This window comes from Sphaerulina musiva (assembly GCF_000320565.1).
Source record: "Sphaerulina musiva SO2202 unplaced genomic scaffold SEPMUscaffold_8, whole genome shotgun sequence".
In the NCBI taxonomy this organism is placed as follows: Eukaryota; Fungi; Ascomycota; class Dothideomycetes; order Mycosphaerellales; family Mycosphaerellaceae; genus Sphaerulina; species Sphaerulina musiva.
Genome location: NW_016017390.1, coordinates 120,122 through 146,821, shown reverse-complemented (window position 1 = coordinate 146,821; position 26,700 = coordinate 120,122). Strand labels below are relative to the sequence as shown.

Here is a 26,700-nt window from a genome sequence, read left to right as displayed (position 1 = left end):
CGGAAGCGCGCGCTCCCAAGTCTCCACCTCGACGCGTTCACGCACATCGTACCTAGGTAAGGACCATCTCGGTGGGAACATGCACTTCATCCACGACCTGACACGATGATCGAGCGACAAGTCCACCATGACGGCTGCAATGTCCAAAACAGCGGCGTCCCTGTCGGTGCCGTTGACGCAGAACACGGCGCCGGTGCTGGAATATGAATGCCTCTACACGCACGACAGTCGGAAGAAGACGAAGAAGTGGCAGGATGGCTTCCTCCGATACCACACCTTCAACAAGCGCGTCATGGTCTACGATATGCCTCGAAATCTCATCGGAGACATGCACTGGACCCGGGCGGAGGCCATTCAGGCCGGCGATGAGCTGTCCCTCGAGCGCAACGGCGTCATGGTGGAGGTGGCAGAGCAGATCGGCCAGACCGAGACGGACTTGACTGCGCTGCGGAATAGCAAGAACAGGACCACGCCGAAAGTGCAGGACTCGAATCACGATGGAGCGCGGAGAGCCACAGCGCAGACGCCGCGACTGCAGCCCGCTGGGCCAGCAGCAAGGTCCGGCACGCAGCTGAAACACAAATCGCTCAACGCTCTGCTTGGGACGCCGAGAGGGCCCATTGGGATCGCCCAGCTGCCATCTCGATCTCCTTTCGAAGAGAGATACGCCCCTGTTGAGCATGAGGACTGGACAGACGGGCGACCACCAAAGCGGCCGCGATTCGACACTGCACCAGCAAGAAACGTGACCAGGACGACCATAACCCCGAGATCTGCAGAGCAAACTGGGACACCGCTCTGGGCATGCACTGCAGATGCTAGGAAACAGAAGGAGGAGAAGATGGAGAAGAAGAAGAAAGCGTCTGTGGCAGCAGGACAACAGCGAATGGGCACGAAAGAGGTGATTAACTTGTCCGACGATCCACCACATTCCAACGAACCTCTGTCTGCTCTCTCAGACGATCTTTATGCGCAGTCCTCGCCCCCCACAAAGCGCAGGCCCATTACTAGCAGCAATGCGCTCGGCAAATCTAGCTCGCCAGCGTCCCAAGCGCAAAGATCGAAGCCCAAACCGATACAAGAAGCTATGGAACCCGAACCACAAGGATTGGAGGAAGAAGTTGTGCAGCCTGCAAACCCCCGTAAATTTGCAGCCTCCAAACCAGACAGGCAGCAGAGGCAGCGGAAGGACGAATCAGGCCTTCATATTGGTGCGAAACAGCCTCCAATGAAGGAGATGCTGGTCCACGATGCAAGCTCGACAACACAAGGATCAACGAGCAGCAAGCTTGGTCAGGCTCTGCGTCTCGTAAGCGCAGGCCGGAAGAAGCGAACCCTGCTGTGTCAAGACCAGCTGACCAGGAACCCGAAGAGGCTTTCGTCCACCAACACAGATGATGTCGGAGACTCATCGCTTGTTCAAGCCCGGGACGATGCAGAAGAGGAACGGCCCCTGACGGCTCGTGAAAAAGTTGAAGCTCGCCTTGCTAGAATTGAAAAGAGAAAGAAATCTGTTGAAGGTCCATTGCCAACGAAGCGAGCCTCAGTAGTAGAGTCGAGAGATTCGCCACTCAACCTCGACCCGAACCCCAATGATGATTTGCCAGATGGTCCGTCCATGGGTGTCTTTGGGCAGGACTCGCCTTCGGGAGGCGCTTCAACATCGCATGATGCGTCAGTCATAGAGTCCGCCCGCCTGGACCGACTGGTGCTACCACGTGCTGCTCCTCCATTACAGCCTGGCCCTCAACCACAACCTCGCGCTGTTGAATCGGTCCCCGTGCTGCCACCGCCCACTCTACGGCGTGCGGTCTCTGACGTGGCTTCCGTTCAGCCTTCCAGATCGGAACGGCTCCCGGCCGCACCACTGCGATACACCCTCTCTCCTCCTAGAAGTTCTCATAAAAGCGCTCCTGAGTCAGGGTTGGGCAGTGGACAAGTCGAGCCGATTGCCGATACACAGCAGAAACCTGCCAACGCTGCATGTGTACTACCAGGCAAGTTAATTCACAAGAAAAAAGGCCCTCTACAAAAGTCTGTGAGCTTGAACATAACTCCTTCCAATGGCACTTCCGCAGTCATGCTCAGCAAACCATTTCAGAGACCAGGTAAAGCTGGAGCGCAACGAAAAGCGCCAGAGGAGCCCGAGGATCTAGGACCATGGAGCAGAGAAGCTTTTGATCTCTTCGGTTGGCGTCCTCCTGGCTGGAACGAAGAGACGTGGTGTATGGGTGAAGGAACGTCTGGGAGTGCCTCTTCCACAATAATAAGCACTCCTCCTGGATTGCGTGGTGGAGCTTCTCTTCCCATGTTTGGCAGACCAGTGGTATGAGACTAACGATGATAATGATGAATTACACTTTGCCTGTATCACGATGCTGCTCACGAAATTTTTCCCTTGCAGCCTAAATAGATAAAATGTAGATAATGCGACATGGACACGATCATGAACTTCTCGAACATGTATCACAATACAACACAATACACATACACATACATACATACTTACTCAAACTTTTTCCACGAAACAAATTCACCCATCCGTCCGTCCATCCGCCTCTCAACAACCTATCCATCTATCTACCCTTCTTATTTATACCAAACATATACAGAAAGAACATATCAGCCATCAGTCCAAAACAAATATAGAATACCTGCCTACCTACCTAGACACAGAAAGAAAGAAAGAAAGAAAGAAAGAAAAAAATCCTTCTTCCGACCAAAGACACTTGATTTGAGAGAAATCCTAGGATCGAAAGATTTGATGGCCATTTACCAACAACATACATAAGTGTAGGAAAAGAGAAGTGAGAGATTCACAATAGTACCTAGGTAAGGTAGGTACCTAAAGGTAGGTAGGTAGCATTGCATGCATGACGAGAGTGGAATTAATTGATTAATTTTTGGATTACTACCTACATATACAGCAGCAAGCGTCTTCCCAGCACAGCCAGCCTCGTCGCGCATCACTCCCATCAGGTCAAGGTATGTACCTCCTGTACTGTACTATCTCCCACGTACGGTATATACATGTGAGAGCACCATGATAGAAGCAGAGGTAGGTACTTTGCGTCTTGAAGCGGGCGTGATATATAGGGGAGGGGGTACACGCCATAGACCTCATGCCCGGGGATCAACGACACCACCCCCTACAACTCGAGTCTTTCGTGTGGATGCTGTGACCTCGGAACCTTTCCACGACCATCTCGCAGTCCTTCACTCCACACTTGTACGGGCGCTGTTCTCGCTCTTGTTAGTGACATACAATATAAGCATGTCCTTGTAGTGCCCTTCCAGAGTTCCCAGGCCTCAGCTTTCGCAACAGCCCATAAGCTCACCAGGGAACCTGCCGTCTCTTGTTCGCGGGTATGGTCTACCTTCAGCAGAGTAAAGTAGATTGCTATTCGGGACAATCGCAATGTTCAGGCCCGCAGGAGGCGCTCGGCGCTCCTCAACACCTTCTCCGGGAAAAGCTCGCCTGTGCCATCACCATTGGTATGATTAATACGAGCAGACAGACTCTAGCTCATCTCGACCTCGTCCTCGTACTTGTAAGATATGCGTCTCTCCTTTCTGCCCTTTTTCGGCAGCATGCGACCACGATCTCCCTTAGGTCCCGTGGGAACACCGCGCTCGCCTTCGTCCTCATGATCACGACCGCGCTTGCCGAGGGAGGAACGAGAGTCGTTCGTAGACTGTCTGCGCTGAGCCTCTTTGGCTTCACGATTCTGTTGTGCGCGCGCACGTTCTTCGGCATATGGGTCTGCGGGCGCAGAAGGCTCGGTCATACCACTGCCACGACGTTCACTGCCACCACGATCACGATGAAAAGACTGTGACGGAGGAGCCATATTGTCTTTCTTGTTCTTGGTCGAGCCCTTGATTTTGAAACCAAGCTCGTCTGAAGGCGGCTCAATCACAGGACGAGGACGATCACGCTCACGAGTTTCATCGCGCGAAGGTCTGTCGTGACGCGACGAGCGAGACGAACGATCTTTCTTGCTCTCTTCATACTTGTTGTATTCCTCCTCTCGACGCGACCCCTTTCGGCTACTGCGACTCTCCTTGTAATCGTCATACTTGTCATCGCGCTTACTCTTCCGACGCGAATCATGATCCTGCTCATAGTCTTTCACGGGAGACTTGGAGCGATAACGACGTGAACGGTGCCGGTCTTTGCTCTTGTCACGATGCGAGCGAGAGGAGCGGTGTTCGTCATCCTTGTCGCGGTGTCGCCGCCGAGAGCCATCGTCGGTCCGAGATTCAGATCGAGAGCGATGCTTGCGGGACGAACTTTCCTCATCGCGGCCATCGTCGTCATATTTGCGGTCGCGATCCTTGCGTTCGCGACGCTTGCGTTCCTTGCGGCGAGCATACGCCTCTTCGTCCTCATACTCGTCCTCTCCTTCACGCTCTCTGTCGTCTCTGCTCCGGTGCTTCGAGACCGATCGAGATGCCGAACGATCACGAGTCCCGCGATCATGCTCTGGTGAGGCATCCAGTCGTGGCTCTAGGGAGCGGAGCTGCGAGTCGGATCGCTGTGTCACAGGGGCCGATGTGGGCTTTTGAAGAGTCGCCCTGCTCACCCAGCCGGTATTGGGGAGGCCTTGACGAAGAGCCTTGGGACCAGTAGGAGCATTGACAGGAGGCGCAGGCTTGGGGGTCAACTCAGTGCTATCGGTGCCTCTGCCCTGGTAGCCGCCATACGCGGGACCACCTCGTCCTCTGTAACCGCCCCGACCATTCATGCTGTGGTTTTGCTGCTCAAATTGCATGCTTTCATCGAGGTCCTCGTACACAGGCTCTGCCATCACCGCACTCTCCATCATGTTGCTGCCATTCACCGACCCTGCGCTTCCGCGACTGTCTCCACTGTGACCTTCAGCCTGATCGGCACCGACTTGTGTCGCATCTGGCACGACTGGTAAGCCTGCGAGTTCCCTGTCGTGTGTGGAAGTATGCTCACCTTGTGTGTCTTGTCCCGTGTGGTCGCCATTCTGTTGCAGTGGCTCCGGGTTCTCGTCTGTGGCATTAGTATCACCCTCTGCACGATTAGCCTGCGTGGGCGTATCCTGGTCTTCCCTGGCAGCGGTATCATGTGACTTTTCTGCAGACTCAGCAGCGGAGGCATCACTGGATCCCTGCACTGCGTCGTAAGTCGGAGAAGCCCGACGTCTGTTTGCTAACTCCATGGTGTTCGCACCGGTCTGCTGCTGTTGCTGCGAACGTGCACCACTGGGTCCAGTGGGCGCATTCGGCGGAAAGTCTGCGTTCTGGCCACCATACTGCTGTTGCTGAAGTCCAAAACCGCCGCGACCACGGCCATACTGGTTACCACGAGCGCCTCTACCGAAGCCACGGCCGCCACCGCGACCACTGTAGCCACGTTCATTGAAGAAGTTTTGTCGCGGAGCGTTTCCGAAATTCTGTGATTGCATAAAGTTTCCTTGATTCGGAAAGAAACCAGGTCCATTCATGCCTCCAAAGTTGCCCATTCCAGACATGTCGCCGCCCATTCCCATGCCAGCCATTCCCATGCCCATCATCGCACTCATATCACCCATGCCGCCGAAGCCGCCATTGAACATCATCGAAGGATCCATGCCCATACCAGGCATGCCTACCACCACACTCAGTCGCTGCTGCTGCCGTTGCCAAAAGGGGGGGAATAGGAAAAAGAGGGCTTACCCATCATGTTTGGCATGCCCATGCCCATCATTCCCATCATCGGATTGAACCCGTTCATGCCCATGTTGGCAAAGTTGCCATTGTGGAAGCCGGCCATGTTTGGATCAAAGCCGCCGCCGCCGAAGCCTTGCTGTTGATTCATGCCCATGCTCTGGTCACTATTGCCTCCGATGTTAGCTTGTTCGTCATATTGCTCGTGGCCGGGTTCCACCTCTTGATGTTGATGATGATGATGATGTTCCTCGCCTTCGGGTCGTTCAGTGGTGATTACGACGTCGTCATCGTCCGATTCATCCTCGTCATCCTGCTCGGCATCAGTAGTCTTCGACTCTGCGTGCGCAGCATTGGCGTTGATGGTGATGTCCTCGACACCAGCCTACTTTCTGTCAGCATGAGGCATATGTGTGGTATAGCGAAGTAGGTCATTCTCGTACCTCAGGACCAGTTGCTGATGTCGCATCGCCATTGGCAGCAGGCTCTTCGACTTCAGCAGGTGCTATAGGTAGCTCAGCGTCACCAGCAGCTGCGAGTGCTGGCTCGGCCTCTACGGCTGGGGTATCCGCTACTGCAGGTGTAGGCTCCGCTGCCGCAATGGGCTTCAGGGTGTCGCCTTTGATGTCCATCCCACGCTTCTTTGCTTCTGTTTTAAGGAAGACATTGACCGTGGTTCGAAGGGCTTTTGCAGCCGTGGCAGTGTCAGCCGAGAAGGGCGAGTGGGTGCACACGGGACACTCGGTCGCGGTCATGGATTCTTTGCCTGTGAGTCGTCAGTCAGTACACCGTCACTCAACTGTCCGCTCACTTCAAGTGTCCCACATACAGTCCCCGCAAATACTACTATCGCAGCACGGCAGTCGAAATGCATTGATGGCGACCTTGTCGCATTGCGCGCAGCGAAGCTTCTCGGGTATGGAAGCAACTTCGATGGATCTGCCGGAATGTCAGCTGCTGTGCCTGTGCCTGTGCCTGTGCAGTGTGATGTCTTCCTCCGCCGTTGCCAGCGGACGAAGCGTCGCTGTACTGACCGCGCAAATTCCAGAGCGGCGCCGCTCATGGTGGAGTTGGCCATGATGTCTGCGCGTGAAGTCGCGATTGAGGGGATTGCGCAAGATGGTATGGGGTGAGAGTGCAGCTATCGCAGCTTATGCCTGCGATAAAGACGCGGCGGTCCTCATCGATGGTTGCGCAGGAAAGGCGATGGCGTAAGAATGCTGATATCTGCTCGCGAATGGAAGAGGTTGCTGATGGAAATGGAGGTGTGGGTAGGGGAGATGAGGTCGGATGAAGCAGGCAGTGTGGGCGGAGGAGATGCTGGTGTCGGTGGTTGCGAGTGTCAGTGGGTTGAAAGTGCAGTGGTTGGTGGTTGCGATGGAAGTTTGGTGGTCAGGTCGTGCCTGCCTCCACTCACATCTTTTCCACGCGACAGAACGACGATCTAGGCCTAAAGTAGGTAGTCTCGGGCGGGGCCGAGCTCCGGTGTCGTCCCAATTTCAGCATTCAGAGAGTCCCGCCATGTCATATCAGAAAGACATTGCAAGTCATTCACCTCATCTTCCGTGAAGATACTGACCAGAAACCACCTACCTCAGTGACCGAACCACGTCAATTACCGCTTCACCCTGATCAGGTAACGAATAATACACGACTGCGGAATGAATACAACCTGGAATATCACTGTCGCTGTAGTACGGTACATAGGTATAACATGCTCTTATTAACAATCCCCGTCTACGTCAGCCCGAGACCGTTACCCGCCATTGTCCATTGAATGCACCTCGGGCATGTTTCGAGCTTCCATTGTCTTGTCATACCTTAATACACCTCATGTATGATATTGTCATTATCCACACCACCACTACTACAACATACCGTGTCATCCTTCTTCCGTCTCCACTGCGATGATCTTGGACCAGATCGCGTGGGTCGACTGTATCGCCTTCCTCCTCTTCTTGGCGCCCCAATTGCTGATTCAGATTGGCCTCTTCCCGACTATTTTCTGTGCTCTCAAAGCATTGCCGTTTCTGCGTAAGGCCCCGAATGCATACCTTACCTTACCTTACATCCTTACCTCAGGTTGATCATATACCGATCTGTCGTCAAAAGACGCCATGCACCTACCGAGGTATGCATGCATTGAAAATGATACACGCGACTGAAGCAACCATGATATACCTCTAGTCTTCCAATTGCCCGTCCAGCTGATCCGTGAGCGCTACTTGACGCCTCACCAGCAGCGCTCCCCCTTCGTCCAACGCGCCTCTCTCTTCCAAGATCTCGTCATCCGCTGTGTCCGATATGCCTTTGCCGATATTCCCGCCGCCATCGGCAAAGTCTTCTTCTCCAAGTGGGTCGCGCTGCCCTTTATACGCTTCCGCATGCTTCGGCACGGCATCGTCAGAAAGCCGATTTACTGGACCGAAGTCCACCGCGACGGCGTCCGAGGCATCTACGCCGTGATGGATGCCACGCGCAAACCCGACATTATGCTCTACTACTGCCACGGAGGCGGCTTCTCCATGGGCTCCACCTACTTCTATCTCGAATTTCTGTTAGTCTGGCTCACTCTGCTGAAGCAAGCCGGCTATGCGAACCCCGCCCTCTTCGCATTGGACTACACTCTCGTCCCCGAAGCCACATATCCAACCCAAGTACAAGAAGCACTCGCAGGCTACAAGTACGTGCTCTCGACCGTAGACTCTCCCTCTCAAGTCGTCGTCAGCGGCGACTCGGCAGGAGCGACTCTAATTCTCAGCCTCATGCTATGCGTATCCGGCTACTCGTCGCTCAAGAACCAGATGCCGGGCCTCGCCATCATCATTTCCCCCTGGAGCACCATCATCTCTCCCAAAAACCAAAACACCCCCTCGGACTACCTCAACGCCGACAGCCTGCACCTCTACGGCACACAATACATTGGCAAAAACGGCTCGCAAGACAACGCTCTCGTCTCGCCCGGCCGCTGCGATGATTTGGGCTGGTGGCGCCGAGCATCTCCGAGCAACGGCTGGTATTTTATTTACGCATCCGAAGAAGTTTTTGCGCCCGAAGCCAAAGATTTGATTGCCAAATTGCGCCGAGCAGAGGTGCGAGTCGATGAATATGAAGAGTATGGCTGGGTGCACGCGTGGCCTGTGGTCAAGTTGTTTTTGTGCAAGAAGCAAGAAGAACGACAACATGGACTTCGGAAGATGGTGGATGTGATTTCTGAGCGTATTGAACGGAAGAAGGGGTCGTGATTTTCCTTATTATATGATCCTGCCATATACGTGCAAAGGTAACAAATATATATATACACACCTTGTATCTACCTTCATCAGGGAAAAAAGGTCACGAGTAAGCTTCTTGTAGCCGTGAGTACAATGTCGTGAATCCCAAGATGAAGGAACCTTTGAAATTCATAATCTAGATCTGGGTCCACAATTCCATGGTACTTCACGTGTCTCGTCATACATATCGATACTGCGAGTCAGACTACCATCATTCATGCATTCATTCATACATCCATACATCCATCCATCAAGCCATCAAGCCGTAAGCGCACTACTCGCCCCCAATATACACATTCCCGCAAAAGCACCAATAAAGCACAAATGCTTCGAATGCGTCAATTCCAAACTCTCCGCAAACAGCTGCAACCCCACACTCGTCATGATCCCCGCCGTGATGGCAAACATGGCTCCATACCCACTCTCGCTCGGCGCCCAATTGCTCTGTCCCGCCACGTGGAACCACACCGCCGCCACACCGGCACCGAGCGGTTGGGAGAGACCGCCGAGGACAAATGAAATCACCATCGCTTGGAGACGATTGTTAATGGCGAGATACAACGGGAGCGCCATGGCGAACCCTTCGGTGATGTTGTGGATGAAGAGGGCGATGAAGACGGAGATGCCGAGTTCGGGGTTGGCGTGATTCGTGGCATAGGTGATGAAGCCTTCGGGGAGTTTGTGGAGGGCGATGGCAATCGAGGTTTGGAGGCCAATTTCCATGAAAGCGTTCGTGGGGACGTGATGGTGGTGATGATGTTCCGCCTGACCATCATCACCTTCTTCTTCTTCTTCTTCGACGCCGCCTCCACCACTCTTGGCAATGTGAGCGTGCATCTGGTGCACATCGTCGGTGCCATCGGGCGCCAGCGTCTCCGCACTGGTATCGGATGGTCCGTCGTTATGAGCATCATGTTGGTGGTGATTGCAGCCTGCCGCGCCTTCTGCATCTGCTCGCGTGTGAGGTCTGGTCAGGTGCTCTTGAGACCTACCACGCAACAAAGGTGTGGCCTCTGTCGCTGTTACACTCTTTGTGGCTGCTGGTCGATGCATGCCTAATGTAGCTTTTGGCGCTTTCAAGCCTCCTGCTGCGGCAACACTTTTGAAACATGTCTCTTGGCACGGATCGCTATAGCCATGGCAAGGGCCGTCGCGTTCACAAGAGGGGCCCCTCACGGACGCCAGCTTGGTCACGCTCGAGGTAATTCGAGATTGTAAGGTCGGTCTTCTCCCAGCCTCGTCCGCGAGCAGAGACGGACGCGTAGACTCGGATGATGGAGCGGCAGTCGGATTCGAGAGCGAGGACTTGTGGTTGCTGAAGTAGGACAATGAGGTCTGTGCTTCCCGCATCTGTGGTCGTCGGGCGTAACCTCTGTGGGATTTTATCGCTCGAGCTGACTTGTGTCGGGCTGGGACATGGTTGACATTATCGTGGTGATCGTGATTGTGGCTGTCTGCGTGCCCGTGGTGTGAGTGGCCGCCATTCTCCTTCTGGTTCTCTTCGTCGTCATGTTGGTGCTCGCAGTCGACCACATTATGGGGTACAAAATGATGCATCACTCTCGAAACAATCTGAATGCCAATCACACCAGCGGCGAAGCAGGCAATCAGAATCCACGATGCTTCTTGAGATGAATGGCCACCTTTGATGAGGGACGACTTGGCGGAAGGCAGCATGCTATACAAAGCCGAGAAGAGCTGTGGGCGCGTTAGCGTGCACGTCTTGTTGGTCGCCGACCTCTCACGTAAGGTTACAGGTAAGGTAGTATACACATACCATGACTCCGAAGCTCAGACTCAGCGATATGGAGAGAAAGACATCGCTGTCCTGTATTCGCCACCCCTTCTTCCCAGGAAATTGACGAACGATGATATCCACACATATAAAGGACGCTCCGCAGATGCAGGCTGTGGAGAGGTTAGCTGTGAAGAGGACGGGTATTCCAAGACTGCCATGCTCACCGACGCCGCTCAATCCAGTCATGATCCACCCCCTGCCATCATTGCTTATAGGCATGTTGATACACGTTCGTCCTGGAGCGATATAATGATGATAATAGGAATAATAGCGATGCCGTCTGGGGAGGTTCCGTTCGTCGTCGCACCGGAGAAATGCCCAGCGCGTCTCGCTTTGACTCCTTTGTTCGTGAGCTTCAGTTCGTCCAGTCGTTTCGAGGGTTCGTCAGCACCGCCACTCGTTATCCCAGCCACATGGACCAAGCCGGCTGGTGCCTGAGGTGTGCACGCTTGTTTCTGTTTCTCTCTTGTCTTGAAGTCCCGCAGAGACTGGCGGTGGTGGCGGTGGCGGTGATGGTGGTGGTGGTGAAGATAATGATGATGATGATGGGCAAAAGGAATATTGAAAGTCGGTGGGTGGTTAGTACTGTATGTGCAGAAGAGAGAGGGAGAGGGAGAGGGAGGGAGAGGGAGAGAGGCTTGGAAGAGAGGCTTGGAAGTAGGTAGTGACAGGCTGAATTGTTCTCAACTCTTCTATAGTCGGGTTTGGCGTACCGTAGCCTGGCACCTTGATGGATTATTTTGTTCTTTTCCAAGCCGGGCATCATCACAAACCATCATTATCAGGGCCCAATATAGCGGGGCTCACCTGATTTGGCAACCGGAACTCTGCATGTGATTGTGACGTGGTGATGATAATCATACCCATGATTTCACGTTGTTGACCTACCTGTGACCGTTCACTGTACTCTTCTTCACCTGAACGTCTGCCTTTCATACAGCTACTGCCTACTTGTACCCATACCTTAGACTGCCTGCAGCATACGAAGCGGAATAATGGCCCAACAGGACATGGCTGACAAGCTGCTGCGGCGACCTCTGTACGGTTGGTCTCTTGCTGGCTCGAGATGGCTGGCATGGCATGGCTTGTGACGAGGACGCTGTACTGACCTCCCTCCAGTCTTTGACTTGCCAGAGGAAATCCTGTATACGCTACAGCTCAAGGCTCAGACCGCACCACCACCTCCCCCTCCAGACGCAGCGACGCCATCGCCCTCCCTACCGCCCTCGCCATCGCCCCATGGTATTGCGCAGCAGGATGATGGACCTGCAAAAGCCACTTCATGTGCGCTATGTGGCTTGACCTTCCCGAGTCTCTTGGAGCAGCGAAGCCACATACGATCAGACCTCCATGGATACAACCTCAAGCAGAAGATACGAGGGAAGAAGCCCGTGGATGAGAATGAGTTTGAGAAGTTGGTGGGGCAACTCGACGAGAGCATATCCGGCTCAGATACATCGGACACGGAAGATGAAGAAGATGAGAAGAAGGACTCGACGCTGAGCGCATTGCTGAAGCGCCAGGCGAAAATCACCGACGGCGATGCTGATGATGCGCCCACGCTGAAGAGAAAGCGTGGGTCAGGCAAGCCGCCCTTCCTGTGGTTCTCGACTCCGAAACTACCTTCCAACACCTCCCTCGGCGTGTATCGCTCAATCTTCACGTCGAAAGAGCAGGAACAGGAGGACAAGCTCCTCGAGATCATCAAGGAAAAGCAGCTTGCGCCTAAGCCGCAGCCATCACACCAGAAGAAGCAGAAGTCTGCAGAGGAGGAGGAAGATGGTGGAGGAGGAGGAGTGCCATTGCCAGCATCAATGATACAGAAAGGCACCAGCGCCGATGGGCCTCACTACTTCCTCTGTATGATCGGTGGAGGCCACTTCGCTGGCATGCTGGTCTCTCTCACGCCCAAGCTCACCAAAAAGGCCGGTGCAGAAGACAGGACTGCCACCGTCATTGCGCACAAGACATTCCATCGCTATACGACGAGACGGAAGCAAGGTGGCTCGCAATCTGCAAACGACAACGCCAAGGGCAATGCTCACTCTGCTGGCTCGAGCATTCGAAGGTACAACGAGTCTGCTTTGATCCAGGAGGTGAGAGATCTCCTCGCGGAATGGAGAGAGCTCATCGACAGCGCCGAGCTGTTATTCATCCGTGCCTCAGGGACCACCAACCGGCGAACACTTTTTGGACCCTACGATGAACAGGTTCTCAATTCACGAGATGACCGGATCCGTGGCTTTCCTTTCAATACGCGACGCGCGACGCAATCGGAGCTGATGCGGGCCTTTGTGGAACTCACGAGAGTGAAAGTCAGCACCGTCGATGAAGCTGCTCTCGCGAAACAGGCTGCGGAAGAAGCTGCCATTGCCACTGCGAAGGCCGAGGCCTTGGCCAATAGCAAGAATTCCGCTACAAAGCCTGCCAAGGTTTCGAAGGAGGACGAGGAGGCTGCTCTACACACTCAGCAACTCCAAGCACTGATACGGCGCTCCAAAGCCCCTGGACTGCAATCCTATCTACAATCCAACAAGCTCGATTCCAACTTCCGATTCTTCCCTCCTGACCAAAACCGTCATGCCCCCACACCACTCCACCTGGCCGCCGCTTCGAACAGTCCCGCCTGCATATCGACATTGCTGACCAAGATCGGCGCAGACCCTACGATCCGAAATGAAGATGGGAAGTCCGCCTTTGACATCGCAGGTGATCGTGCGACTCGGGATGCCTTCCGACTCGCTCGGGCGCAAGTGGGTGAAGAACGATGGGCATGGGACAGCGCCGGTGTGCCCGTGGCTTTGTCGCAAGCAGACGTGGACGCGCGAACTGCACGGGAGAAGGAAGAAAAAGCTGCGGAAGAGGCGGCCGAGAAGAAAAGAAGAGTGACAGAGATGGAACGCATACGAAAGGAAGATTCGGAGAAGGTGAATGCTCGACAGGAAAAGAAGTTTGGCAAAGGTCACACGATGGCAAAGCCGCAGATGACGGCGGAAGAAAGGCGGGCGGAAGAGGCGCGGGGCATGACGGATGAAATGCGCTTGAAGCTGGAGCGAGAGAAGAGAGCGCGAGCGGCTGAGGAGAGGATGAAGCGACTGGCTGGGAAGTAGGGAACCTTGTGAGTGGAAGAGGTCGAAGAAGTGCGCAGCTCAGCAAGTCAATGCCTGACTTGTTGCACTTGACGGCTGACTGCACAAGGTGAGCCTCTTCCTGTCCTTTGCTTCGCAGTGTTTGCCTCTCTTGGGCAGTCCCATCATGTCGATCACACTCTCAATTAACATAGCTTAGCCTCATTCACACCATGAGGTGACCACTTTTGACGCAGTGACGAAATCTATACGATGGTAAAACAAATTACACCGTACGAGGATGAAAAGGGAGTGGAAGAGGAAATTGAGGTGTTCTTGCCCATATGGATCTGACCTACCGACCTGACCTGACCGCACAGACCGGGACCACTTCGGACCAGCACTACTGTCACATTACCTATACGGTATACCTACCTCAGGCTATCAGTCACACCTCAGCATACAGCAGACACCACCTATAAGACATCCTTGGTGATGATGAGGCAGTTTCTGATCTCTAGGTCGGGTAGCTGTACCTGCAGTTACCCGAGAATGCCGAGATGAGAAATTCGGTCATACCATGCCAAGGCGATCTCATCTCATCACCACGGTCACCACCCAACCTGAACCTGCATCTCTCTCCGCAAATTTCAGCTATCTACATGATGTGTGATGTAACTGATTTTCAACAAGCAATTCGATCTCCCCATCCCCCATGGGCCCCATCCATGCTGGGAGATGAGTTTCCAGCCAATCGGGGGAAGTTGACCGCGCTCCCACCACCACCACCACCACCACTACCCCCTAGTAGTTCTTCCCCAGGTCTTTTGAGATTGTATTGGATTGGATAACAGGCGTCGACGGGGGAAGTGGAGACACAGGCACAGACACAGGATGCGAGATGAGAATTGGCAGATTGCGTGCCGTACATGTATACCTCGATCATGGCTTTGTGATGTCATTGAATGTGATGGCTTGTGATGTGTAGGACGTACACTACGGGACCTGAGCTGAGTACCTGACATGAGATTATGTAGGTCGGTGGCGATCTACAGTTCAACCAAGAGGCTCGAGTGACCATTGATAGGAACTATGCTTCTCTATGCGATGTCACGTCGTGTCGTGGACGCTTATAGCAGCAACACCACCGTCAGTCCCAGAACAAGAACCAAGGAAGAAATAGGGAAATCGGATTGGACTCCTTCTTACTAGGTACCTACCTACCTACATACGGTACATGCAAACACAATCTGAATCCGTCAACGTCATCCCAAGGAGGAAAATACTACTGTCGCAGTTATTGCCCAAAAAGTTACAGCATCATGTCAGCATGTCACCAGTCGCATTATGATCATGACTGTGTGGCACAAGTGGCATGGTCCAGCTCGAGGGAATATCCATATCAATTTTCAAATACGAGACGAGAAATCCAGGGTCAAGGGTCAAGTTCTACCTAATGATGATGATCTGCATACAGTAGAAAAACACTACCTACCTACTCCACGTTACACGCCGACGGTACGTAGGTCAGAAAGTTATTATTACCGTATCTTTCGGACCGTCGGTCGGTAGACGGTACAGTAGGTAGGTAGGTATACCTAGTCGTAGTGATTGTGCAGGGACGGGCCTTGCGATACGAGAGGCCATAATATGATACTACCTTACCTACCATATGATCAATCCACTCGGTCGAGGTACCGGTAGCTGTCAAAGTGTCGATGATCATGAGAGTCTGAGCGTTCTATTGCTTTTTGGGCACGGGTTCCCTTTTTTTTCTTTCTTACCGGTCACAACTTGGCACTCGCTGCTAATTGATGCTTGATTCTAGGAGTGGAGTTGCGGTCTTGCTACGAATCGCGTAATTGTATAGCCGATGACCGAGTAGCCCTCTCTTTTTCCGTCTTAGGGTTTTCTATTCTTGATCCCAGTACAGCTGTGACTAGTGCTGCAAGTAGACTAAGCCACTCTCTGCTTCTAACCCGTTGGGGGAATATGTTGCTATTCGTGTAACATCATCATCGTACGGCACGGCATCAGTGGCAGTCGTCCATACCTAGTGGATCGACCCGCAGACTAGAATAGCATCGACACTACCAACTGTGGAGGAGGCGGCGAAAACAACAACAACAACAACAACAACATAACAATAGCAACAATGGGAATGGATGCGATCGGTCCAAAGTAGTAGTGCTGTCGCATACCGTCATTCCGAGTGGCCACAGTCTTCATTTCGCCATGCTTTACCAGGAGGCACGTCGCTCTGCACCAATGACATGCTGGGAACTCTGTCGGACTCTGACCATCACCATACCACGATACACTGGGATCACCGAGGGTCAATAAAACACTAAACTACTGTCTGCCAGCAGGGGTGCTATGTCATCCGGTATAGCAGAATGGCTGAGTATGCTGACCTCGAAATCTTACTTATAGACCGCTCGTCTGGCACCCTTCAGACTTCTCATCAGCAGCAGCATCAACCACTCCATCCTCCACCACTACCAGCAATATAATCAACAGTAATATCACTACAACAACAACAACATCAGATCGTACCATCACAACCCACAAGACTCCACCATCAACATGAAGGTCATCATCGCAGCCGCCTCTCTCTTGGCCTCTACGGCCATGGCCATGCCAGCCCTCAGCCGCCGCACCGACCCAGTCAGCTACGCCATCGAAGACTTCACCTACAGCAAGGAAAACGGCGTAGACATCAGCTCCGTCACCTTCCGCATCCTCGCCACCAACGGCGGCACCCTCAACTCCTCCTGCGTCGCCTACGACCCCCCCACGGACGCCCCTACCGCCTTCGTGGCCGACACTGTTTACCCGTGCGGCAAGGACAGTGTCTTTAGCTGGAACTTCAAGCCCAAGTCGACCGAGCAGGTCAACCAGCTCTTCCTGTGGCAGAACGTTGGCCCAGAGTCGAGCTTTGGCGGCAACTCCCTTTTCGACGACCCGCCATGCCGTACCGGTGGTAATGGTGCGGTTATTTGCGAGAAGGACTCCACGTTCCAGATTGATTTGGCGGACCTTAATTAGATTGTCCGTCTATCTCTCTCTCTCTCTCTCTCTCTCCCTCTCTCTATCCTTCTCGTTCTTGATTTCTTTCCTGGACTGGACTGGACTAGATTGCCGAGGAGCGAGGAATTGATTGGATTGGATTGGATTGCGAATTCAGCATTTTCGAGAGGAGTTTTTTTGGATGATGGTCTTACTACTTTTTAAAAAAGGCATTTTTTGAAATGTTTAGATGTAAAAAAGAATGTTCACAGTGTTGGGGATATCTCCTCCCATGGGAGACTGTAAGGTACCACGTACCTGACCTTCATAGTTTCGTAGCTCGCAAATCAAGAACGATGAGCACCATTCTAGCTTCCTGATATTCATTCACCTGAGTTTGAACCTTTTGGCTTGATTGCTGCATCAGCTATAGACATGGTCATGTGCTGCTGATACCTTATGCACCAGAGTAGATACCTGACCCAAGACGTTGTACCGGTATTGTATACTTCTGGACTCGGGGAGAGGAGGAGAGATAGCAGCAGCAGGAGACAAGACGTATATCGAAATCGCTATCGTGGAGACTCGGGGAGAGCGGAGGAGATGTATGCCAGGGACTGTATGGACTTGTATATATACCTGTACCTGACATGAGGTGAGGCAGACGATGTGAAGTCGACGGCGAGAGAGGACGCGACGGGAGGATGCGAAAGAGCAACTCGCTAATGCGGGCGGGCCAGTAGTGGGCATCTCTTGGCATAGATCGGTTATCGTGTTCTCTCTGGCTTTTTGTTGGCAACTGCAATTGTTTGGGCACGACAACCTCCGTCCAAACTCTTTCTTTCTCTCTCTCTCTCTCTGTTTGTTTCCTCCTTCCGGAGTATTCTCCGCCCTACAGCACCGCGAAATTGAGGAAATTTGCCCTGGCTTCCTGTTCTATCATTCGTCGGACCAGGCTGGCCTACCTACCCATCTACAGACCACAGGCTACCGACAGAAGAGAAGCTGACGGCATCCATCTCCCGACAATACCTGTACCTGACCTGTACATGAGGTGATTTTGCTGAGAAAAAAGGGTGACATCACGCAGCACTGTCGCTTCACTCACTTTCGGGGACTCAGGCCATGAGCATGAGCGAGATTATTTCACGGGATTACCTGATCATTGCGCCGCTACCTTAAATCAAATCGCTCTTCTGGGACCAGGGTACTCTCTCACCTGCATGGGGATCCCTCCACCCGGACTTGCGACATGGCTTCCGCTTCAGCGTTCACGGGAGTACATGATGTCGCCGAAAACAATGCCCAGCGACGAGAGAGGGCGGCGATAGCTGCCCAGGCATGCCAGACGTGTCGTAGCAGGTTCTCCTCTCCTGTCTCTTATGATATGATAATTATGATAATGATGATGATGATAATGATGATAATATGATCTGTGGCAACAAACATAGCTGACAACAACGACCAGAAAGAGTAAATGTGATGAGCAGCGCCCGAAATGTACGATCTGAATGAATAGTGAGTCAGCCGAGGGAGACAGACCGGGAGGCTCACAGAATCCAGGTGGTCTATGCCGCAGGCTCGGCGTGGAATGTGCCTACAGAGAGCCGCTGCCGACCAAGTAAGTGCATCGAGACTGACCACCGATATGTATCCTATGAACCGAAGTCTTCTTGTGTGGCGCACATCGCCGGCGGCACATGTCATGACAGCTCTCTGACATGGTGGTGGGACACAGAAAAGACAAGACGATGGTACATATTCTGGACACACTGACCCGACTCGAAAACAAATTCGACAACCTTGCCCTCGTAACGGGCAGTCATTCCAGCACGAGCACCCCGGAGACGACAGTTACGCCCGGTCATCCTGCTTCGACCAGCACATCCAGTTCCTCTCGAGCCCACAAGTCTCGCCACAGTACTGGAACACCCAGATTCCCCACCGAGCTACAGCAAGGCTATCAGCATTTAACCGTGCCGCACAAGATCATCCTGTGGCCGAGCATATATATCCACCTCATCAACTCGGGAATCAGCGCCGCCTCCGATTTGCAACATGTCCTCCAGGAGGGCACCCCGTGGTTCATTCGGCAGGAAATGCGCAGCCATCGAGACCTGCTTTCCACTGAGCCGGGACTGCAAAGCTACTATATTCAGGGATATAGTCCTGGACAAAGTCATCCTCCACGCGTCGGCTTCCACGCTTTGACGAGCACACGCATTCACGAGTATTGCGACGCATACTTTAACACATTCAACATTCTGGCCCCCGTGCTCAATAGAGACACGTTCGTGTCCGAAACTCTCAGTCACGTCGTACAGTACGGGTTTGCCGAGGACGTGGGGAGTGTACTGGCACTGGTGGTGCTCGCATTAGGGCAGGTTGCCTCGGAGGGTGTCTTTGAGCAGCCCATCAGCGCTGTGAACGGCATTGCTAGCGGGTTTCGAGGCGGCACTCTGGACCGTCCACCGGGGCTAGAGATCTTTAATGAAGCTCGCCGCAGAGTGGGCTTCATTGCAACACAGATGAGCTTGGAGAACGTACAGATTATGCTCCTCCAAGGGACCTATCACGAGGCTACGGCCAACCACCTGGATTTCTGGCGGGCTACAGTGACGGCCTCGATGGCCTGTCAAGTGCTCATCAAGTGCCAGACGATTGATTGGCAATCTCACTATGGTGACCTCCTGAAACGAGCCTACTGGACCTGTGTGCTGAGCGAGGATCTGTTCCACTTGGATCTCGACCTACCGCAGAGTGGCATTCAGACATTCGAGGATATCGTGCCCCTGCCATACTTCATCGAGGGCCAAGACATGCACACTCCCGGCTTCCCGGTACAGGCTGTCGGTGTACAGACGGCAGAAGACCGGGACCGTTCACACTTTCAGTACCACTTCCTGGCAATGATTGCCCTGCGGAGGCTCATCTCTCGCATCCACGAAGTCATCCATGAATGTAAGTCGTCGAGACACTCACTTTTTACTGTTTTGATATGCGCTCATACCCTCTACCTAGCATCCACGACGCAGCCCGAGTCTTCCGACGGCTATGGTGGGCCGCCTCTCACTGTCATCCGAGAAATGTCCCGTCAGCTCGAGTCGTGGCGTTCGTTGTTGCCACGCCCACTCCAATGGCAGGACAATGAAAAATTGGAGTTTCCCAACATTGACGTGGGCAGCCGCAGACCGAACGAGCCCTTATTCAGCCCTGATCAAGGGCCTGTACCCATTGGTCACAAATATAACCTCGACCTGGTCACTGCTCAACTGCGCACCCGATTCTACTATGCACGATTTATGATGTATCGGCCATTCGTCTACAAAGCACTCCATTTCCCGGAATTGATGGACGCAGAGGATGAGTACTGTTGTGGGGTTGCCATCAAAGCTGCACTCCTCTGGCCCATTGCATTGGCTCCGCCCAAGAACAAGAAGCGACTCGTTCCCCATCTCTACGCCTGGACGCAGAACTTTCTGGGCATCCTGCTCATTTTGCGCATGACGACGGAGAACGAATGTCTGAGGCAGATTTGCGAAGAGCATGTCGATCGCGATGACATTCACAAGACTGTGGCGTTGATGCTCGAGTGGTTTCGAGACGTTCGACAAGTGGATGGCATTGCAGAGTGGAGCTGGCAGATACTGGATCCCCTGTACTCGGTCCATAATGGCCAAGAGTATGAATAGTCCCCCTTTCCAAGCGCGGAGAGGAGCCTGGAGCTCATCTCCTACAGACATGGCGACGGGCTACAGCACGGTAGAAGAACATCGACAGTATTTCCTTCTCGCAGACAGACGCGAAGCAATGCAAGAACCGACGCGAGATATGTAGATAGACAGAAGTGATAGTGAACATAGACGCGACGCCAAGCAATATTCAGGGTCCAATGTGCGGTTGCTGTGTGAGACTGCAGCTGACGTCATTCGTAAACAGAGCGTGAGCGTGTGTCTGGAGATGGCTGGGAGGTGGCAGGAACGTCGAGAAATGTCAAACTGGACTGGCATCGCCGTCTTGTACTGTACACACATCCTCCTTCCTGACGCTTCCCATCCAATTTGCCTACCGTCTTCGAAAAAGGCTTCTGTCCTCACAATCACTCACTACACACGCCGAACACCCGACACGCACCCAACGAGCGACTCGACTGCGACCGACTGCTCGATATACTGCACGCACCGCTGAGGCTTCGGCCTACAGCTCATCAACATGGCGCCCGTCTCGCCCGCCCCCGGCTTCTTGACCATCGCTCGCACTCTCCAGAGCAACGAGCCCGTCCCCGATCTGCTGCTCTCGTCCAACGAGCTCGACCTCCTCCGCAAGCGCGATGCCTCCTCCGCCTCCTCCCCTCTCCCACCACCGTCGCTCGCCCAACATGAGCACAGCTTGGTCAAGCGTGCCGACAAGATCGTGCACGGCGTGGGCTCCAAGCCTCCCGAGTCCTTCAACAACGGGGGCTTCTTCGCACTATTCGCCATCCTCGGCGCTGCCATGGTGTGTGCTGCCATCTGGTTCTTCTTTTGGGCCAAGAACGGTGGCTTCCAGTTCGAGGAGGGTGATTGGGACGACTACAAATCGACGGTACTACGACGCAAAGGCCCGGATGGCAAGACGCTTAGTAATGCCACCAAGAGTACGAAGCTGGGCGGTGGCAGATCTATTGCAGGCACGCAACACTACGCTTGGGCTAAGCAACAGGCACGATCCGTCGTCAGCAGAGACGAGAAGGGCAGAAAGGGCATTCTGGCCAAGCGAGGTTTTGCGGGCACCCACTCTGTCACCTACAAGGACGACTTCACCGATTCCCTGGGCTCGCAGACGATCTCGGATGGGATGACGGAAGTGCTGACCGAGTACGATGGAGGCAGCGGACACCATTCCAAACGCTATCGTGATCGCGATGTCCATCAATACAAGCAAGAGAAGCCAGCTCGTGTGGGTGGCATGAACCGAGTGGCAGACAGCACCGCCTACACTGAAACCGATCGATCCGACATCATGACCGAGACGGTCCTCACCGAATCGTCCGACCAGCCGATGATCCCCAAGTCCGCGCAAGACAAAGAGAAGGCACGCGCCGAGCGTCGAGCACGCCATGAAGCAGCCAAGATGGAACGCCGCTGGAAGCGCGAGGCCGAAGAGGCCGCGGCAGCACTGAACCGCGAAGCAGCTCCTGTCCCACCACCCGCCCATGTTCGCAAGTCTGCGTCGCCGTCCAAGCGCGCCCCCTCGTCACGCCACCATGCCCGTGAGAGATCCGCTTCCCGTTCTGCTAGTCCCAGAAAGCGAGACTTCTCTTACGGTACGGGACCGGAGTCAGAAACCCTGAGCACCGCATATACTGCTTCAGAGTCCCACTCCCGAGGCACGAGAACTGCGAGCTACTACGATGAGTACCGTCCGCGTGCGACGGAGAATCCGAGATACTCATCCGAGTATGGAGGCACACAACGCACGAGGGAGAGGAGCCGGACGCGACAGAGCTCCTCGTCGCCGAGAAAGAAGTCGTCCTCGCCAAGGAAGAAGACGGAGACGAGGAAGGGTGGTTATCGACGTGGAGGGCAAGATAGCGATCTGGAGTAATGAGTGATGCAAGAGGGATCAGAATGATAAGAAATGGGCCGGAAATCGCAGGCATCATACCCCTCCCACCATGCTCGGTAGATGCGAGAGGGCGAAGCAATCGAAGGAGGGACCGATGTCACCACTGTTAAGGATGAGTCATGCTGTTTGTTTATGTTTTTAGTACCTCACCGGTGGAGGAGTAGTAAGGGCGCCGCAAGGACTCGGGTCGTCAGTCTGATGATATGTGTGTTTTATGACGGTACAGTACAGTACAGTACAGTAGTAGTAGTCTAGTAGACAGAATAGGTATGCGCGAAATGTTGATGTGATGCCACCAAACACACACACTCCCCATATGAGAAAGAGAGAGGGAGAGAGGGAGAGAGAGAGACAGACTATCCAGCACATTACCTCAGGTCTTCATCGATCCACTACACCAGTGACGAGTGACGAGAGGGTTGGGCAGCTTTGCATTATATCATATAGTATTACAGTACTCATTACATTGGAAGGTCGGTTCGACTTTTTCGACTTTCTCTTTTCTTTTCTTTTGTTTTTTTTTTTTTTTTTTTACATGGATAGGAGGGGAGAGGAGGGGAGAGGAGAGGATAGGGTTCGCTACCTTGGGCAGGTTATAGTGATTGCTACAACAGCGGCTATTATACCAAAAGCCGAGGAGGATCAACAATCAAGGTCTCGCGGTCATCGCTACAGATTACAGATCAGTATAGTCCCTTCGACGTAGTATATATGGGGTAGTATCGTCGTCTTGTCTTGTCTGGTCTGTCTAGCTATCCTACTTGCTACCTATCATCGACTTCCCAGAGTCGCCAACTCATGCTTCATTTCATTCCATTCCCCATTCCCTTTCCATCCCATCCCATCGTACAGTCGCGAAGTTCCGCATCTGTAGCCATTATTACTTTCCTTGTCGTAGCAACAGCAGACACACGTATGCCCTTTGGTTCCCCCTTTTTCCCCCCTTTTTTACTTCCAAAAGGCATTGCTACGCAATGCAATATTCGCCCACGATGCTTGCATTGTTGCTCGCTCGCATGGCTAAAAGCATCAGCGGGACCATTCGTTCCTTCACCCCTTTCCCCGTCCCAGTTCATCCATTTCCTCCATTCCATCCATTCATGCCAAACAAGAACGCTCCACGCTCGCAAACCAACAAAACCCAATCAGTGCAATGATGATGACGACGAAGAAGACAAAGGGGGTATCGCTAACATGAAAGCAAAACACAAAAAAACGACATAAGAGAGTCGTTATCCATCATGCTCATCAACCCATCCACCCTGCTGTTTCTTCCCCTTCTTCCCCTTCCACTTCCTCTACTTCCTCCTCTTCAAGATGCTCCTCTCCCTTTTCTTCCATTCATTCCATCCCTGCAGGTCCCCAAGAGGGGAGAGGGAGAGAAAAAAGTGCTCGATGAAACGAATAACATACTGGCCTTGCCCCTTGTTAGAATCATATTGTACTTTTGAAAAATAGACTTTTTTTCTGCCTGCCTGGCTGCCGGCCCGCCCAGCGGTCGGTCAGTCGCTCGGTCGTCGAAGAGGAAGCAGATGTCAAGGTGCCAGTAAGCAATCATATGAGCCACCCAGTGTGCGATGCGATTTCGGTTCAGTCCCGTCCAGTCCCGAACAAGCGTCTGAGCAAGGTGTGAAAGAAAAACTGGAGGATGCGCTTCTCGGTGCGCCATGGCTAATCCCAAATTGAAACATGTCGCTATGTCGCTCAAAATTACGTCAATCGCTAGATCGCTGGAAAGTCGATGGGAAACAGATGCAGTGTGAAAATCGTGCGCAGTGACCCTCGCTCATGGTGGAGCAGACATGCGGATGGTGCGCCATCATCCCGCGAGGATGATGGCTTGGTGTGTGTGTGTGTGTGTGTGTGACAGAGACAGAGAGAGGACTGGAGGGTAGATTTACAGGCCCCTCTCGTATTGCTCCTCCTCGCGAATCGAATGCTGACGAGAAGTTCTCGGCCGGCCAACACGGCTTCCGCTCGATTTGCTGCCGTGGTATGACTGCTCGCGTCCATTGGTGCCGGATCCAATGACCACTCGAGTGTGACCATCATCATCGAGTTTGAGAGAGATTTCCGGAATGCCTTCTTCGAGGTACAACATGGTGCCGTTTCTCTCGAGAGTCAGTCCGCCACGAGATAGCCTGGAGCCCGAAGTGGTGGTCTTTTGACTGCGGCTGGAGACATGCGACTTGGTGGTGGTCCGAGCGGCTTCCTTGATATTCGTGGCGGTCAGATTCTGTCGCTCCACGCCTGCGGCCTGCTCCTTTTGGTACCTCTCGATGCGTTCGAGATGCATGCGCTGCGCTTCCAGTCGGTCGCGTTCTGCCTCGCGATCTTCTCTCTCGTACCTTCGCGTCAGTTCTGCGTATTGCTCTCGCGAGAGATATACTCTCCGACTGCCACCCCTGTCTTCGATGATGGCCTCCACGTAGCCCGAACCGTTGGAGATGGAGGTGGGCGGCGTGTCGTACGAGTCCGCGGTGGTCGACACCGACATGCGGCGGCTGTGCCGTTTGGCGGAGGCGGCATCTCTGCGATCGCGCTCGCGACGATCGAGCACGGCCTTCGACGGGTGACTAGACTCATAGGTGTCCGGCGACGATACGTATTCGACCAAGGGATCGGACGTCGTGCGATGGTTCAAGTCCGGTCGCGAAATGGAGTCCCGGCGACTCGATTGCCGGGTAGGGACGACGGATGTGGTGTATGACTTCTTCGCAACAGGACGAGGATCTTCAATCACGACGGATCGACGACGTCGCGACTTGGAGCGCTGGCGTTCATATTCGATGCGCTTCGGCTCCCGTCGACGGTCTTGTTCGTCGCGATGATAGTCGTAACGCGCATCTTGGTTGCGTTCGTCACCGGAGCTCTCCGACTCGGACGATGTATTCTCGTCATCACGAAGGCGCCGTTGCTCGGCAGCATGATTCTTAGTGCGACGATCCGCACGCGCAGACATGCCGCCGCCAGCAGACACGTTGTAGGCGGGGGCGGGAGGCTGCATGGGAATCGAGGTCACCAGTCCAGGCACAGCCGGATTGCCTGTGCGCGCAGAGATCTTTCCCAGCTGTCCAGGATAGCCCGGATACGTGCCCGTCAGAGGTGAAGATGGAACGGCCGCTTTGACGGGAGATGGAGGTGGTGGGTAGACAGCTTGCTGGGTCGGCGGGGCGGTCCCGTATACCACTGGTTGCTGTGGAGCATACGAGGCTTGTGGGTGCCCATAGCCATAACCAGGAGTAGCACCCGGATGGACTACAGGATAGGAGAGTGGCAGGCCCGCGGAAACGTGTGGCATATGAAGGCTGTGAGGTCGAGGATGGACCATGGATTCCCTTCGCGCCAAAGGCATCGCAGAGGGAGGCGGCATGGCTGCATAGTCGTGCTGCTGCTGCTGTTGTTGTTGTTGTGGGTAGTAGTGGTATTGAGCCTGCGCGGGCGGCAGTGCGGCCGACATGGAGTTGCGATGTTCGCGGTTGGGGTTGGTGTAGCGGCGCTCGAGATTGCGAGTGCTGTCGCAGTTGGGGTCGCGACAGTTGGGGTCCGTACAATGGTCCTTTCGCTTTGCAGTAGTGTTCGATATGGTGGCGGCCCTGGTGGTGCTCCGTGCACTGTCCTGGCGATGAATGATGGGTTTAGACTTGACGGGACTCGGGGCTACAGCCGGTGACGAAGTGCTTTGCGCGGGCTTTGCGGGGGAATTGGCGGCGGCGGCGGCAGCAGTAGCAGTAGCAGTAGCAGTGGAGGTAGCAGGCTTTGTGTCTGCCGCCGGAGTCGAAGAGTAACCTGAGTCACTTGCTGGGACGTGCGGCGTCGCACTCCGACTCGCTCGTTCTCCTCCTCCTCCTCCTCCTCCTGCTCCTCCTGCTGCTGGTCCTGCTCCTGCTGCTACTGCTGCTGCTCCTCCTCCCCCTTGTTTCGGCGGCTTGGACGACGACGACGGTCTATGCTTACTACTCCTGCTAGTATGGGCGGAGACTTCGGTTCCTGAGACGATGCGACCCTCGTCGCTGTCGTAGTCTGCCACCTGCGCGGGCTTGGGATGGGGCATGGTCTGGGTGCCTGATGGGCCAGGAGTCACAGGGCGGGCTGCGTTGGCCTCCCAGCAAAAGGTCGTCCCTCGTCAGTCGTCGACGAATCGTCAGTCGTTGGGCGCAAACAGAAATTCTGGGCCCGAGCGACGGCGGGGACGGCAGCGTCCGAGCAAGCGAGGCTGCTTTTTAGTCTCTCTCTCTCTCTCTCTCTCTCTCTCTCTCTCTCT

At 54.0% G+C, this 26,700-nt stretch overlaps 9 protein-coding genes across 9 annotated transcripts; 6 read left to right on the top strand and 3 right to left on the bottom strand.

Moving 5' to 3' along the window:
• Positions 1-127: 127 nt before the first annotated feature.
• On the top strand, positions 128-2,791 carry SEPMUDRAFT_165097 (uncharacterized protein; the record flags this gene model as incomplete). The annotated part of the gene is made up of 2 exons (XM_016908152.1): positions 128-2,231; positions 2,613-2,791. 2 exons carry the CDS (start codon positions 128-130, stop codon positions 2,789-2,791), a joined length of 2,283 nt encoding a protein of 760 aa, XP_016758484.1.
• Positions 2,792-2,884: 93 nt separating this feature from the next.
• SEPMUDRAFT_150511 (uncharacterized protein) lies at positions 2,885-6,971 on the bottom strand. The gene is made up of 6 exons (XM_016906228.1): positions 6,714-6,971; positions 6,509-6,618; positions 6,123-6,445; positions 5,689-6,064; positions 4,967-5,620; positions 2,885-4,912 (listed from the first exon to the last, which is right to left on the bottom strand). Exons 1-6 carry the CDS (start codon positions 6,755-6,757, stop codon positions 3,522-3,524), a joined length of 2,898 nt encoding a protein of 965 aa, XP_016758483.1. The 5' UTR covers positions 6,758-6,971; the 3' UTR covers positions 2,885-3,521.
• Positions 6,972-7,567: 596 nt separating this feature from the next.
• Positions 7,568-9,006, top strand: SEPMUDRAFT_150510 (alpha/beta-hydrolase). The gene is made up of 2 exons (XM_016906227.1): positions 7,568-7,713; positions 7,867-9,006. Exons 1-2 carry the CDS (start codon positions 7,587-7,589, stop codon positions 8,922-8,924), a joined length of 1,185 nt encoding a protein of 394 aa, XP_016758482.1. The 5' UTR covers positions 7,568-7,586; the 3' UTR covers positions 8,925-9,006.
• A 67-nt stretch (positions 9,007-9,073) lies between these two features.
• Positions 9,074-11,318, bottom strand: SEPMUDRAFT_150509 (uncharacterized protein). Its single transcript, XM_016906226.1, has 3 exons — positions 10,917-11,318; positions 10,732-10,862; positions 9,074-10,652 (listed from the first exon to the last, which is right to left on the bottom strand). Exons 1-3 carry the CDS (start codon positions 10,969-10,971, stop codon positions 9,213-9,215), a joined length of 1,626 nt encoding a protein of 541 aa, XP_016758481.1. The 5' UTR covers positions 10,972-11,318; the 3' UTR covers positions 9,074-9,212.
• Positions 11,319-11,762: 444 nt separating this feature from the next.
• Positions 11,763-13,862, top strand: SEPMUDRAFT_48804 (uncharacterized protein; the record flags this gene model as incomplete). The annotated part of the gene is made up of 2 exons (XM_016909083.1): positions 11,763-11,796; positions 11,872-13,862. 2 exons carry the CDS (start codon positions 11,763-11,765, stop codon positions 13,860-13,862), a joined length of 2,025 nt encoding a protein of 674 aa, XP_016758480.1.
• Positions 13,863-16,162: 2,300 nt separating this feature from the next.
• SEPMUDRAFT_150507 (uncharacterized protein) lies at positions 16,163-17,201 on the top strand. Its single transcript, XM_016906225.1, has one exon. It carries the CDS (start codon positions 16,407-16,409, stop codon positions 16,866-16,868), a length of 462 nt encoding a protein of 153 aa, XP_016758479.1. The 5' UTR covers positions 16,163-16,406; the 3' UTR covers positions 16,869-17,201.
• A 505-nt stretch (positions 17,202-17,706) lies between these two features.
• SEPMUDRAFT_150506 (uncharacterized protein) lies at positions 17,707-20,715 on the top strand. The gene is made up of 5 exons (XM_016906224.1): positions 17,707-18,191; positions 18,298-18,329; positions 18,393-18,450; positions 18,568-19,790; positions 19,851-20,715. The coding sequence occupies exons 1-5, from the start codon at positions 18,082-18,084 to the stop codon at positions 20,519-20,521; spliced, it is 2,094 nt and encodes a 697-aa protein (XP_016758478.1). The 5' UTR covers positions 17,707-18,081; the 3' UTR covers positions 20,522-20,715.
• A 190-nt stretch (positions 20,716-20,905) lies between these two features.
• On the top strand, positions 20,906-22,732 carry SEPMUDRAFT_150504 (uncharacterized protein). Its single transcript, XM_016906223.1, has one exon. It carries the CDS (start codon positions 21,042-21,044, stop codon positions 22,413-22,415), a length of 1,374 nt encoding a protein of 457 aa, XP_016758477.1. The 5' UTR covers positions 20,906-21,041; the 3' UTR covers positions 22,416-22,732.
• A 420-nt stretch (positions 22,733-23,152) lies between these two features.
• On the bottom strand, positions 23,153-26,677 carry SEPMUDRAFT_150503 (uncharacterized protein). Its single transcript, XM_016906222.1, has one exon. It carries the CDS (start codon positions 26,488-26,490, stop codon positions 24,334-24,336), a length of 2,157 nt encoding a protein of 718 aa, XP_016758476.1. The 5' UTR covers positions 26,491-26,677; the 3' UTR covers positions 23,153-24,333.
• Between the last annotated feature and the right edge of the window lie 23 nt (positions 26,678-26,700).